At 41.1% G+C, this 14,823-nt stretch overlaps 1 protein-coding gene across 7 annotated transcripts in view; it reads left to right on the forward strand.

The window, feature by feature from the left end:
- Positions 1 to 14,823, forward strand: part of THOC7 (THO complex 7) — a 30,000-nt gene that overhangs the window by 8,714 nt on the left and 6,463 nt on the right. Inside the window, exon 2 of one of the 7 annotated variants that reach the window (XM_021934272.1) lies at positions 214 to 315. The exons of 2 other annotated variants lie outside the window; for them this stretch is intronic. In XM_021934272.1, the coding sequence (XP_021789964.1) occupies positions 214 to 315 (102 nt within the window). Of the gene's footprint in view, positions 1 to 213; positions 316 to 10,737; positions 10,760 to 13,150; positions 13,170 to 14,067; positions 14,093 to 14,823 lie in introns of those variants that run through there. 4 more of the 7 variants (XM_031663222.1, XM_031663223.1, XM_021934275.2 and 1 more) reach the window with 4 other exon arrangements.

The following is a 14,823-nucleotide window of genomic DNA, read 5'->3' on the forward strand; positions in this document are numbered from 1 at the left end:
TCTAGAATTGTGATAATAGTCTACTGTTAAACCAATCCTGTTTTTTATGTCTTCAGTGGTTAACGTTTAGGCATATTGGATATGAGGCATTTTGATGAGCAAATATGTATCTCATGCCCCTGCCTCATAGACAGTATACACTAGACAATGTGTGGTCATATTACTTACTAATTAATATAAGAAGTTAATTGCTGCCTCCTTTTCTTGACTCAGATTCACACTCCACAGTCTTTCCAGGAGCTAGATGGATGGTATTATCCAGCCGTCGTCCTACAACCCCTAAAGCCAGGTGGAAAACCACCATCCTCACAGCAGGTGTCAAGTATTTTGGTTTAGAAACTCCTTCCAGATGATGTTGATCCTCGTAGTAAAGAAAGTAATTATGACAACTAAGGAGTGATATTGATAACATCAATAAAATAACAAAAATAAAATCTGCTAAGCCACCTTTACTGTTTTTACAGGATAGACCAAAGCCCAGCAGAATTACTAATATAAGCATTCAGATTGCTTACAGAGGGTTTCAAGCACGATAATTTGTGAAGTCAATGTGTATAGTAAACAAACATGTTTTAAGTGTGTTCAGTATGGAGCTAATTGATAAAATGTCTTTAAAAATAATAATGCTCATGCCATTTGTGTTAGTAACTATCAGCAGCAGCCCATCTTTAAATTTAAAAAGAACAGAGGCTATTCTCAAACTGAGAGCTTACCTTTTTGTTTTATTTTGTTTCTGTTGGAGCTGTGCTCTGCACTTTGTACATGTTATTTCAGTAATTCTTGTCCACAGAGTTTTCTAGGCAGCAACTCTCTGTGCACAATTTAAGCTAGAAACACCATGACCTTCCCAGTAAGTTTGAGACAGAAGCAAATTTGTAAGGAATCCTAACTGGGCAAAACTTCATATGCATAAATGCCTAATATGTATCTACATAGATATATCTATAGATAAATCTTCAACATTTACTCTTTTATAGGATGATATAAGTTGTGGATTAAATTTAATATAAAGATAAGGATAACATATTTTTTGTTTGCCTACTATAGACAGACATTGTGCTCCTTTGTATACTTTTATTTCCCTTAAGTTTCCCAATATTTCTACAAAGTAGATAGTTTTATTCCCATTTTACAGATGAAGTCGAATGTTGGTCTTATGTGAATATACACACATGCACACACAGTAAGCACTGGGTGGACTAACCAAAACATTGGCTCCAGTTTTTTTTTTTTTTTTTTCCTGGCCCAGGCAGTTGACTGTGAGATGTGCTTAGACTAAAGAGGGATAGGGCTGAGTGGGAGGAGGGCCTGTGAATGCCTGGACAGGGGATTCCCTGTGCTGCCAGAACTAGGGGTGCCACACTCCTACTTGTGCCACCCCAGTGTTGGCATTGGCCCCTGTTCTTTCCTAACCAAGTCGTCTGCTCAGTCCTAACCTGCCTTCTAGGACTTGTGATTCTTTTTTTTTTTTTCTGTTTTGAGATGGAGTCTCATTCTGCCACCCGGTCTAGAGTGCAGTGGTGAGATGTAGGCTCACTGCAAACTCTGCCTCCAGAGTTCAAGCAATTCTCCTGTCTCAGCCTCCTAAGTAGCTGGGATTACAGGCGCACGCCACCACGCCCAGCTAATGTTTGTATTTTTAGGAGAGACAGGGCTTCAACATGTTGTCCACGCTGGTATCGAACTCCTGACCTCAAGTGATCTGCCCACCTTGGCCTCTCAAAGTGCTGGGATTACAGACATGAGCTACTGTGCCCAGCCAGGACCTGTGATTCTAATCTCTCCTTTTTAGTTCAGGCCATGTTAGCTCCTAACTGTATATGCTTTGGTAGCCTCCTAACTAGCCTCCCTGCCTCTGGGCTTTTCCCAGTTACAATCCATTTTGTACATCCTCCTAAAAATTCTGGCCCATGAATCTTTAGCAACTCCCATTTTCCTACCAGCAAGGTGTACAAGTATAGTATTTACTGGTGCGGACTCCCAAAATCTGACCCCCAACTGCCTATATATCTTTGGGTCCTGCTATTTGTCTTCACTCATCCAGGCTCCCTAGTGTTCTAACACACTCATGCCCCAGATTCAGCCTTTCATTCCCCACCAAGCCTCTGCTAGAGCACAGCTTTCTCCCTGCCTGGGGTGAGAAGAAGGAAAGGATTTCAGCTTTCTTTTTTAACAAGAGCTAACAGGTCTTGAGTACTCCTGTGGCTCAAAATTCAAATAATATAAAAAGATAATCTCCAATCTTCCAGTCTGTTCCCCATCCACCCCACTTATACTGCCTTCTCTCTTGGTGTAGCCCCTTATATTAGTTTTTTGTATATCCTTCCAGGGTATCTATACTGCTCAGCACTGCACTAGTAGGGACTCCTTGTGCCTGTTTGACGGGTCTCTGTCTGGGCTTCTAGGCTGTCCACAACATCCTTTGAAATCTAAGTGGATCTCTTGGAAGGTCAGAGAACAACTTGCACTCTGCATGCCTGCAGAGTTAGCATCATGTAGATGCTGCCAAGTTTTATGGCTATATCTTCCCAAGTAGTGGGTCAAGTTGCACTTGGGCCTTCTTGAACCACGGCTGGGGTGGCTGAGGAGCACTGTACTGGAATGCAGGGAACAGAGACCCAAGGTAGCTCTGGGCAGCAAACCTATGGAGGGCACCCTAGGTCCGTCCTCCAAAACCATTCTGTCCTCCTAGAGTTCTGGGCCTGGGTGTGTGGTGGGAGGGACAGCCTTGAAGTTTATTTTTCAGTTTAAAGATCTCAATTGGCTTTATTCTCGAGTCTAGACTTGGTCCACACATCATTCCATAAAATGGAATAAGTGTTCCAATGAGCTGAGCAGCAGAGGCTGGCTTTATATACAAAGAAGGGCTAAAGAAAGTAGAAGCACAGAACAGATAGCATATTAGTCATTTCAAAGCTACTCTTCTTGTAAGGTGGGGACAGAGAGGCCAACAATAGAAAAAACTGATTAGTTAACATGAGGTTATTTCAGCCTACCTTTTTTGTAGAGAAGCAAGGACTGAAGTGGAAGGAACTTCATTATTATGCCCACTGAAGATTTAAACTGGCCTCTTTGGGAAATTAGCTGTTATCCTTCTCTTCTGATCTCTTAGAAGGTTGGGTAACAACTTAGTCTAGGTTTGGAGGCATGAAACTTTAGCATGGGTAACTCCATTTTGAGTTTTAGTCTGGTCCATTGGGACATAGTACAAGAACTTAGTCCAAAACAGTGGCCTCCTGTAATTTTTATTTGACAGTTTGCCTTTTGGTTAGGTGGTTATGTAGGTGAGAGTGTAATCAAAACTTAGGTCACCAGTACTACTCAGTTGCCATCATTTTGAGTTTCTAGTCTCAGCATGTGTTTATAGCTTATTGTGTCCTCCCCATTATTATAAGTTTGTTTGAGTTTTTATTGTTCCAGCTAGAGACATACCATCTGATGTTTGACAGATGGCTCTCTGGAAACATTTAAAACTTTTTGAGAAGATACAGTACACCAGGGAGACTACTGTTGTGATTAGCAGGTGGAAAATATGAAGAGTTTGGAGCTTTCTCCTTAGCCAGGATCCCCATGAGCCAAACCAACTAAAATCAAATAGCTAGATGAGGAGTCTACATGTTTTAACAAAGTAATCTGCTCTACAATACCCAATGTATTTATGTGCAACAAGAAATATCAGTTGCTGCCAGGCGCGGTGGCTCACGCCTGTAATCCCAGCACTTTGGGAGGCCGAGGTGGGCGGATCACAAGGTCAGGAGATCGAGATCACGGTGAAACCCCGTCTCTACTAAAAATACAAAAAATTAGCCGGGCGCGGTGGTGGGTGCCTGTAGTCCCAGCTACTCGGGAGGCTGAGGCAGGAGAATGGCGTGAACCCGGGAGGCGGAGCTTGCAGTGAGCCGAGATCGCGCCACTGCACTCCAGCCTGGGTGACAGAGCGAGACTCCGCCTCAAAAAAAAAAAAAAAAAAAAAAACTATCAGTTGCACAGATTGATCCCTGTTTAATTAGTTGGTAAGATAGCCTCCCATGACTATCTTAAATTAAAGCAGAGGTCAGGTGCAGTGGGCTCATGCCTGTAATCCCAACACTTTGGGAGTCTAAGGGAGGTGAATTGCTGAGGTCAGGAGTTTGAGACCACCCTAACTAACATGGTGAAACCCCATTTCTACTAAAATACAAAATTTAGCTGAGCGTGGAGGTAGGCGCCTGTAATCGCAGCTACTAGGGAGGCTGAGGCAGGGGAATTGCTTGAACCCAGGAGACGGAGGTTGCCGTGAGCCAAGATTGTGCCACTCTACTCCAGGCTAGACAACAGAGCGAGACTCACCTCAAAAATAAAATAAAATAAAATAAAAATAAATTGCACAGATTGCTCCTTGTTTAGTTGGTAATCTAGTATCCCATGACTATCTTAAATTAAAGCAGAGGCCAGGTGTTGTGGCTCATGCCTATAATCCCAGCATTTTGGGAGGCCAAGGTGGGTGGATCGTTTGAGGTCAGGAGTTTGAGACCAGCTTGGCCAACATGGTGAAACCCTGTCTCTCTTAAAAATAAAAACAAAATTAGCTGGATGTGGTGGTACATGCCTATAATCCCAGCTACTTGGGAGGCTGAGGTAGGGGAATTGCTTGAACCTGGGAGGCAGAGGTTGCAGTGAGCCAAGATCACACCACTGTACTCTAGCTTGGGCAATGGGAGTGAGACTCCATCTCTAAATAAATAAATAAATAAATAAATAAATAAATAAATAAAAGCCGGCAGTCCCTGGGAGGCAGAGGTTGCAGTGAGCCAAGATCACACCACTGTACTCTAGCTTGGGCAATGGCAGTGAGACTCCATCTCTGAATAAATAAATAAATAAATAAATAAAAGCCGGCAGTCCCAAGTTACCTCTAGGAAGTACTGATTGTGAAAATGTATAGCATTATCCTGTCAAGGTAAAGAAGTAGGCATAAATAAGGAATAATTAAGAGGAGTAAGAGTCTTATGATGGGGAGTCTTATTCCAATGGTCTTGGGAAAAGTTGTCCACAACATGAAGTCGACAACTTCTCATCCTGATTTGGAGTTTGATTGTCTCTGATGTGACATCAGGCATTCTGGTGAATTCTTTATGTGGCGTATGTATCAGGTATGAGACATCTCCCCTGAAATTTACATCGAGTTGTCCAGCTTTAGCTTATAGGGCTAGAGAAACAGCCGTTTTTGTTATTTGAGAGTCTTAGCCAGATATAAGAATTCAGAATCCAGTCTAGTCTACTAGTAAAAAAAAAAAGGAGAAAAAGAAAAAAGAAAGCAAAAACAATGAGCCAGGCTACAATCTAATAACAAGGCCACTATAACTTTTTTTAACATAATTTTTTTCTCTACATTCACCCTCATTTCTACAAAAGATAATTGCAGACCAATTTGTCTGATTATTTATAAAAGTGCAGCAAGAATAACTACATAGCCATCTTTTAGATTTGCTTTGCTGCGAACTTTGACAAGGAATCTCAGATTAGACTTTTAGAAACCTCTCAATGTTAGGAAGCCAAATGAAGGCACATATCAGACTTTGCCTGCTATATCTAGTACCTTGAGGTTCATGGGCCTGCCAGGAAGTGACAGCCTTTACTCATTCACTATAATGCTGAGAACCTTTGAAGCTAGGCATTCTTTTTTTTTTTTTTTTTGAGATGGAGTCTCACTCTGTCACCCAGGCTAGAGGGCAGTGACGCAGTCTTGGCCCACTGCAACCTCTGCCTCCTGAGTTCAAGCAATTGTGCTGCCTCAGCCTCCCGAGTAGTTGGGATTACAGGCTCATGCCACCACACCTGGCCAATTTTTGTATTTTTAATGGAGACAGGGTTTCACCATGTTGGCCAGAATGGTCTCGAACTCCTGACCTCAGATGATTCACCCACCTCGGCCTCCCAAAGTGCTGGGATTACAGGCATGAGCCACCATGCCCAGCTGAAGCTAGGCATTCTAAGCACATTTTCAAATACGGTATTCCTGTCAGAGCCTTGATAATATAACCAGTGTTTCCAATTTTGTCCTGTTAAAGAGAACAGATTCTTTATTGAACTTACGCAGACAACCAACTTGCCATAAAAATAACAGTACTAACAAATAGTTTCCAAATTCTGGAGGTATCATCAGGTAGAAAGGAAAAGCAAATGTTTCTATTTTTATTCATAAAAGTATGCTTTACCAAATTGCTGTAAACTATACATAGCTTTCAAAAAAAAGAAGTTTCCTTAAATCTGTAAAACAAAATATTAAAAGAACCAGCAATGTTTCAAATAAAGAAACCATGAAAACCCATAGTTTTTATTTATCAGTTCAATCAGTCTCATGTAATTAATTCATTCTCTGTTTGATCTTGGTTAGCAGTTTTACAAACCCATCAGATTCGTAGACCAAAAAGTGTCTGAGACAAGTCTTAATAGATTTAGGAGTTTATTTTGCCAAGGTTAAAGACATGCCCAGGACACAGCATCAGGAGGTCCTGAGATGTGCCGAAGGTGGTTGAGTTACAGCTGATTTTATATATTTTAGGGGGACAGAAGTTACAGGCAGACATCCATGAATACACGTAAGATGTATATTGGTTCAGTACAGAAAGACAGGACAACTGGAAGGTGGGGGGTGGGGAGGACTTCCAGCTCCTAGGTGGAGTTGATTTTCTGATTGGTAATTGGTTAAGTTATGATCTAAAGACCTGGAATCAATAGAAAGGAATTTCTGTGTTAACATAAGGGGTTGTGGAGGCCAAGGTTCTTATAGACGTGAAGCCTTCAGCTAGCAGGCTTCACAGAGAATAGATGGTAAATATTTCTTATCAGACTTAAAAAGGTGCCAGACTCTTAGTCAATCTCTGGATCAGGAAAAGACCTGGAAGGGGAAGGAGATTCTCCACAGAATGTAGATTTCCCTGACAAGAGACAACTTTGCAGGGCCATTTTTAAATACATCAAAGAAATATATTTCGGAGTAAAATACTTCAATTTCTTTCAATGTCTGCTGTCATGTGATGTATCTTATTGGTACAAAGAGTCTGTTTGGTCAGTCTTAAGATCTCTATTTTAATGCTCATGCTGGTCAGTTGTGCCTGAATTCTAGAAGGAGGGTATAATGAGGCATTCTGACCCTACCCCCATTCCCATCATGGCCTAAACTAGTTTTTCAGGTTTACTTTGGAAAGCCTTTGGCCTATTGAATGGGGGTCCATTCAATTGAGTGAAGGGCTTAGAATTTTATTTTTAGTTTACAGTTTCTTCATTAAAATTTTGGAAATTTTGTCCAATGGTACAAACTAAAAGTCATGTCAGAGTTTCTTTTTTTTTTTTTTTTTTTGAGACAGAGTCTCACTCTGTTGCCCAGGCTAGAGTGCAATTGCACGATCTTGGCTCACTGCAACCTCTGCGTCCTGGGTTCAAGCAGTTCTCCTGCCTCAGCCTCCTGAGTAGCTGGGATTACAGGCACGCAACCCTACACCCAGCTAATTTTTATATTTTTGGTAGAAACAGGGTTTCGCCTTGTTGGCCAGGCTGGTCTCAACTCCTGACCTCAAGTGATCTGCTCGCCTCTGCCTCCCAAAGTGCTGGGATTACAGGCGTGAGCCACTGCACCCGGCCTTCTTTTCATTCTTCTGATATAGTTTTTTGGAGACACAGCACTTTAGGATTATAATTGTTTGCAAAAGCTTTCATAAAAGGCATTAGAACCAAAACAATTCACTGTTGACAACATGACTTAAAATGGCCATGGTTAAAACCTGATGAGAGTTCATTATAATAATGATGAAATTGACAAGGAAATTTGGTTATTTTTCAACCAAAATTATGACTGATAGCATTTATACCAATACATACCAGATTTATAGGAACTTTTTTTGTCACAGGGTGGGTGGGAAGCCTGATTTTAGGGGCTTTCCTGGAAAATTTTTTCAGCAGTCCTTTTTCCAATGTCCTGGTTGTTTGCACAAATGGCAGTGAATTTTTGGAAACTGCTGTTTTAGGGATTGCTTATTTGGGGAAGCACCCTAGGACAGGCCCAAATGTCATTCTAGGTTGTCGGTTGCCATGGAGCTGAAATACTTGGGGAATGGCTTTTCAAAAGGTAATCTGCAGTCTTTTGGGTTTTGCCTGACCCATAAGTAGATTGGACAGAGCTTGCTGGGTACTTGATAGAATTCTCAGGAGACTGCCATTCTGCCTCTTTCATCCATGTGGGGCTCCCTAGATTACACCAATACATGTACTAGTTGGTACAAATCAAGTATACTGGGGTTATAAATTACCAGTAAGGCCAGGCATGGTGGCTCGTGCCTATAATCCCAGCACTTTGGGAGGCCAAGGTGGGTGGATCACCTGAGGTCAGGAGTTTGAGACCAGCCTGGCCAACATGGTGAAACCGCGTCTCTACTAAAACTACAAAAAAATTAGCCGGGCGTGGTGGCGGGTGCCTGTAATCCCAGCTACTAGGGAGACTGAGGCAGGAAAATAGCTTGAACCCAGGAGGTGGAGGTTGCAGTGAGCAGAGATCGCGCCATTGCACTCCAGCCTGGGCAACAAGAGCGAAACTCCGTCTAAAAAAATAAAAATTTAAAAATAATGAGTTACTAGTAAGACCCTGAATTCTTCAGAAAACTTGTGAAATTCTTCTGTAGGTTTAGGAAAATCTTGAACTGTGGCCCTGAAGTCCATTTTTGTCCAGGGAGTACAAGTCACTTGGGGATTATCTCCTGATTTTTCAAATGATTCTCTTATAAGGAAACTGTTTAACTGCTTTTTTCAGGGAAGAATGGCAATTCAGACAAAGCAGACTGAATACTTAGGAGGAGATTGTAAATATTCAGGCAATGTAAGAGAGAGGGAGGCAGTAGGAGTTACATCAGTTTTACCATCCTTGGTAAGGGAATATCTTCCATTTCCAGCTTTTATTAGCTCTTTACAGTGAATCTTTTTAAAAGGTGATTTTAGAGCACTGTTGTCTCTTTGAGGCTTCTGAATACCAATAAGAATTCTGTTCTCTCTGAGTAATTTGGGAGGCTTGGGGTTTGAGTGCACTTCTTAGATGAATAGTCTTTTTCATCTGGAACATTCCATGTAATGGCATCATAATTCTGAATTATCTTTTGTAAGATTTTGCCATTTGTAAATATTTGTAGCTTCCAGAACCAGAAACCTCATACACAAAAAAGGCAGATTGGCCAGAAGGCAGGGTACTCAGATCTTTAGAAATTAAAGAAACCATTTGATGTTGGATATTGGGTCTTCCAAAGCCAAAATGGCTTTGGCTTTGAGATTGCCTTGACCCACTGAGCCAATGATGTTTCAGTTTCTTTTTTGTCTGACCCAGTCAGATGCCTGAGGCCTCCCTCATCTAAACATGTAAGAAAAAACACACATACCTATGAATTCCAAAAGCCAGAGTTCATGCCCCTCTTCACCCCATGGTAATAACCACTTGCTGTGACTGCTGTTGGTTACCTTTACTACTGCAGCCCTCTGTGTTAGCCACAAAGAGTGTAACCCACCTTTCCCTCCGGCCATATGCTGGTCACCAATGGGATGCAACCCATATTTCTGTCCAGCCACATTCTTCAGGGCTTGACCCAAGCCTTTTATGGCATCATGCATATCACCAGAGTGGGAGCCAAAACAATGTAGCCCTTGCCAGTGACTTGTCAGCCACTATGAACCCAGAAGTCATGTGCCCTGCCACAGTACAAACTAACCCTAGGTACTCCAAAGTCAAATGTTCTCTCACAGCACAAACTAACCTTGATACCCCCAAAGCCAAAGATATCAGTGAGCTTAAATGCTTAAGAGAGCAGAGCTCAGATCTGAGAGGGACTTAACCCTCAGGGCTATGTGAAGGAGATAGTACACCCCACCCCCAAAAAAGAAGGTTAGCATCACCTTTTCCTATGTTCCTCAAGGAGTCTCAGGTCATCAGCTGTCTCCAGGTCCTTTTGTGGTCATCTGTCAAAAGACAAAATTACAACAAATTTAAAGACTTTATTTTAAGTCTTTATTTATGATTCTAGACTTGGGCAACACTTGCCACTTCCACATTTTCAGATATTTGTTATAGCAACAGCCACACTGCCAGTACGATTTTCCGTCTTATTCTGTTTTCCGAGGCTGTGACAGAATACCAGGGAATGGGTAATTTATAAACAATAGAAATTTATTTGACTCATGGTTCTAGAGGGTGGGAAATTCAAGATCAAAGGGCCAAATCTGGTGAGAGTTTTCTTGCTGTGTCATAACATGGCAAAAAGTATCACATGGCAAAGGAGAGCGTGAGATGGAGAAAACAAATGGAGCTGAACTCACCCTTTTATCAGGAGCTCACTCCAAGATTACTAACCTATTTCTACAATAGCTGCATAAGCCTGTTCATCAGGGCAGAGCCCTAATGACCTAATCACCTCTTCAGTCACCTCTTCAGCGTTCCCCCTCTTAAAACCGGCATGATGGCAATTAAACTTCCTTCTTTTTTATGTGTTTATTTTAAACTGACAGATAACATTGTGTGTTTTTGTTGTGTACAGCATGATTTGTTGAAGTATATATACATTGTGGAATAGTTAACTAGCTAATTAACAAATGCATTACCTCACAGAGTTCTCATTTTTGTGATGAGAGCATATAACATTCACTCTTTTTATATTTTTCAAGAATACACTATGTCATCATTAACTGTAGACACCTTGCTGTACAATTAGATCTCTTGAAATTTATTCCTCCTGCCTAACTGTAAGTATGTATCTTTTGACCAACATTTCCCCAACCTCCTTCTCCCTAGCCACCCCAGCCTTTGGTAACCACCATTATACTCTCTACTTCTGTGAGACCAACTTTTTAAGCTTCCATATATAAGTGTGATCATGCATTATTTATATCTCTGTGCCTGCCTTATTTCACCTAGCATAATGTTCTCCAAGTTCATCCATGTTGTTGAAATGACAGGGTGTCCTCCTTTTTATGGCTGAATAGTATTTCATTTTATATGTGTGTATGTGTATATATATGTGTGTGTGTTTAAGTGTATGTGTATATGTGTATACACATACACACTGTATACACACACACACACCACATCCACAATTTTTTGTTTTTTTTTTGAAAAAGAGTCTCACTCTGTCACCCAGGCTGGAGTGCAGTGGTGCAATCTCGGCTCACTGCAAGCTCCGCCTCCCAGGTTCACGCCATTCTCCTGCCTCAGCCTCCTGAGTAGCTGGGACTACAGGCGCCGATCACCACGCCCAGCCAGTATTTTTAGTAGTGAGGGAGTTTCACTGTGTTAGCCAGGATGGTCTCGAACTCCTGACCTCGTGATCCACCCACCTTGGCCTCCAAAAGTGCTGGGATTACAGGCGTGAGCCACCACGCCCAGCCCACATTTTTTTTTTTTATTCATTCATCTGTTGGTGAACATCCAAGATGATTCTATACCTTGGCTATTGTGAATAAGGCTGCTGTAAATGTTGGAGTGCAGATACCTCTTTGACATACTGATTTCATTTCCTTTGGACACATCAACAGTAGTGGGATTGCTGGATCATATGGTAGTTCTATTTTTAATTTTAAAGTAATTATTGAGGCCTGCCACAATGGCTCATGCCTGTAATCCCAGCACTTTGAGAGGCCAAGGTAGGCAGATCATTTGAGGTCAGGAGTTTGAGACCAGCCTGGCCAAGATGGTTAAACTTCATCTCTACTGAAAATACAAAATTAGCTGGGCATGGTGGCACATGCCTGTAGTCCCAGCTACTCGGAAGGCTGAGGCAGGAGAATCGCTTGAACCTAGGAGATAGAGGTTGCAGTAAGCCGAGATCACGCCACTGTACTCTAGCCTTGGTGAAGGAGTGAGACTCCGTCTCCAAACAAACAAACATATATACATACATTTTTTGGGTGGGTTGGGGCAGGCACAGAGGCTCATGCCTGTAATTCCAGCACTTGGGAAGCCGAGGCATGTGTATCACTTGAGTTCAGGAGTTTGAGACCAGCCTCGGTAGCATGGTGAAACTCTGTCTCTACAAAAAATACAAAAATTAGCTGGGCATGATGGCCTGCACCTGTAGTCACAGCTGCTTGGGAGGCTCAGGTGGGAGGATGGCTTGAACCCAGTAGGTGGAGGTTGCAGTGAGCTGAGATCATGCCACTACATTCCAGCCTGGGTGACAGAGCCAGATCAGTGGTGAATTCTGATATTTTAGTGCACCTCTCACCTGTGCTTATACTCAATGTACCCAATGTAGTTTTTTTTCCCCTCACCCCTCTCCCAACCTTCACCCTGTGAATCTCCAGAGTCCATTATGTCACTCTGTATGTCTTTGTGTCCTCATAGCTTAGCTCCCACTTATAAATGAGAACATACAGTATTTGATTATCCATTCCTATGTTACTTCGCTTAGAATAATGGCCTCCAGCTCCATCCAGGTTGCTGCAAAAGATGCTATTTCATTCCTTTTTATGGCTGAGTTGTATTGCTTGGTGTATAGATACCACATTTTCTTTATTCACTCATTGATCAGTGGACACTTAGGTTGTGAATTCTCCAGCTCATATTTTCAGTTTTTTGAGGACTCTCCATTTTGTTTTCCATAATACCTGTACTAATTTACGTTCCCACCAATAGTGTATAAGGGTTCTGCTTTCTTCACATCCTCACCAACACTTGTTATTGTTTGTCTTTTTGGTAATAACCTCTCTCAGTGGGGTGAGCCAGTATCTCACTGTGGTTTTGATTTGTATTTCCCTGATTAGTGATGTTGAGAATTTTTTCATATACCTGTTGGCCATCTGTATGTCTTCTTTTGAGAAGTGTCTATTCAGGTCGTTTCCATGGCTGTTAAATTTCAACATGAGTTTTGGAGGGGACATTCAAACCACAGCATCAAACTTTAATCTCTGTTACATATGTTAATATTTTTTTCCTCTCAATCAGGGCACTCACTCTCCAGTTTGCCTCAGATATTGTTTTCCTATTACTTGAATGTATTTACATTTGAAATCCCCAGTCCTCACTAGAATTGGAGATCCAGGCATGTGGGGAAAAAATGGTATTTCTTGGAGACTTGAGAACACAGATAAGACTAACAAAGGAACTGTTGAATACCATCAGTGCCACCAGATTCACCCACTAGATGCTTCTTTTTAATAAGGTTAAAACATTTGTAGTAACAAAATTCTATTAATATTTATTTTCTGCATTTTAATCTCTTCAAGGACTATGTTTTATTTGTCTCAGTCTTTTCAGATAATGTTGGTGGTTAAAAAACTGAAAGCATTAGTTTGTATTTTTAAAATGTAAAATTAAAACACTTGATGAATATGTAGCTTGAGCAGTCTGTCAAAGCCATGACTCTGAGAACCAAACCCAATTCTAAAAATGTTTATCTGATGTTATCACAGAATATATTTTAAAACTGGAGCCATCTGCCTTCCAAAGTTTATCTCCGCTGCACCTGCGCTCAAAAATACTTCTGCCTACACACAGGAACTATTGTTTAAAGATTTTGCTGTTGATTCAGCATGGAGGCTCTCCAGGAATTATTCACACTTTAAATTTATTTTAAAAAATAATGAATGCATACTATAAAAAACAAAACAGAAAACCCCCCAAATTCTACAAAGACATACAGGAAAATTATATCTTTTCCCACCTCTATCTGTAGTCCCTCTTACCAGAAATAACCACTGTTACAAGTTTCTTGTGGATCCCTCCAAGGATAGTCTCTGAATATACACATGCATGTGTGATGCACATGCGCACACACGCAAAGCCTCCTTTTTCTGCACATATGGCAACATATTGTATATGCTTTTCAATACCTGTTTTGTTTTCATTTTATTTAACATATCTAAGGAGAGTTTTTTGGTATCAGTATATCTGCACTATTCTTTTGGCTCATACTATGACATTATGTGAATGTTTAATCATTTAATCAGTTTCTTACTGATGAATAGGTTTGCAATCTTTCTACTATAAACAGCACCACTAAGAACATTCCTTTATGTCTGTCTTTGTGCATGAGTGCACTTCTATAGGACAAATTTCTAGAATTGGAATTATGGGGTCAGAAAGGTATGTGCGTTTTTAATTTTATTTGTTATCGTTCAGTGGCCCTACAAAGAATTACCAGTTTGCATTTTATTAGTGTATAAAAGTGCAGTTTTCTAACACCCTTGCCCAACCGTTTTATCAGATCTTTTGCCAATCTGATAGATGAAAAATGATGTTTCACTATGGTTTTAATTTGCCTTGCTCTTGTTATGATCCAGCATCATTTTGTCCAGGAAAGAACACTAGCTCAGGACTGCCAGGCAGACAGATGTGGACCCTGCTTGTTGGCCATCATTGTCATCTACACTGTTTTTTGTTTTTGTTTTTGTTTTTGTTTGTTCTTCTTCTCTCTCTCTTTTTCTTTTCCTTGGGGTGAAAGTCAGACAGTATTGTTAAAAAAAAAAAAAATCCTCATGGGGAAAGAAACCTTACAGATAACTATATATATACTTTTTAAATTTAATTTTATTTTTATTTTTTATTTTTTTCAGAGACAGCTTCTCACTTTGTTGCCAATAGGCACTGGAGTCCAGTGGTGAGATCATGGCTTACTGCAACCTTGATCTCCCAGGCTCAAGTGATCCTCCTACCTCAGCCTCCCAAGTTACTGGGACTAATAGGCACATGCCACCACACCGAGATAATTTTTATTTTTCACAGGGTCAGAGTCTCACTGTGTTGCTCAGGCTGGTCTCAAACTCCCGGTCTCAAGCAATACTCCAGCCTCAGCCTCCCAAACTGTTGAGATTACA

This window comes from Papio anubis, chromosome 2 (genome assembly GCF_008728515.1).
Source record: "Papio anubis isolate 15944 chromosome 2, Panubis1.0, whole genome shotgun sequence".
Taxonomy (NCBI): Eukaryota; Metazoa; Chordata; class Mammalia; order Primates; family Cercopithecidae; genus Papio; species Papio anubis.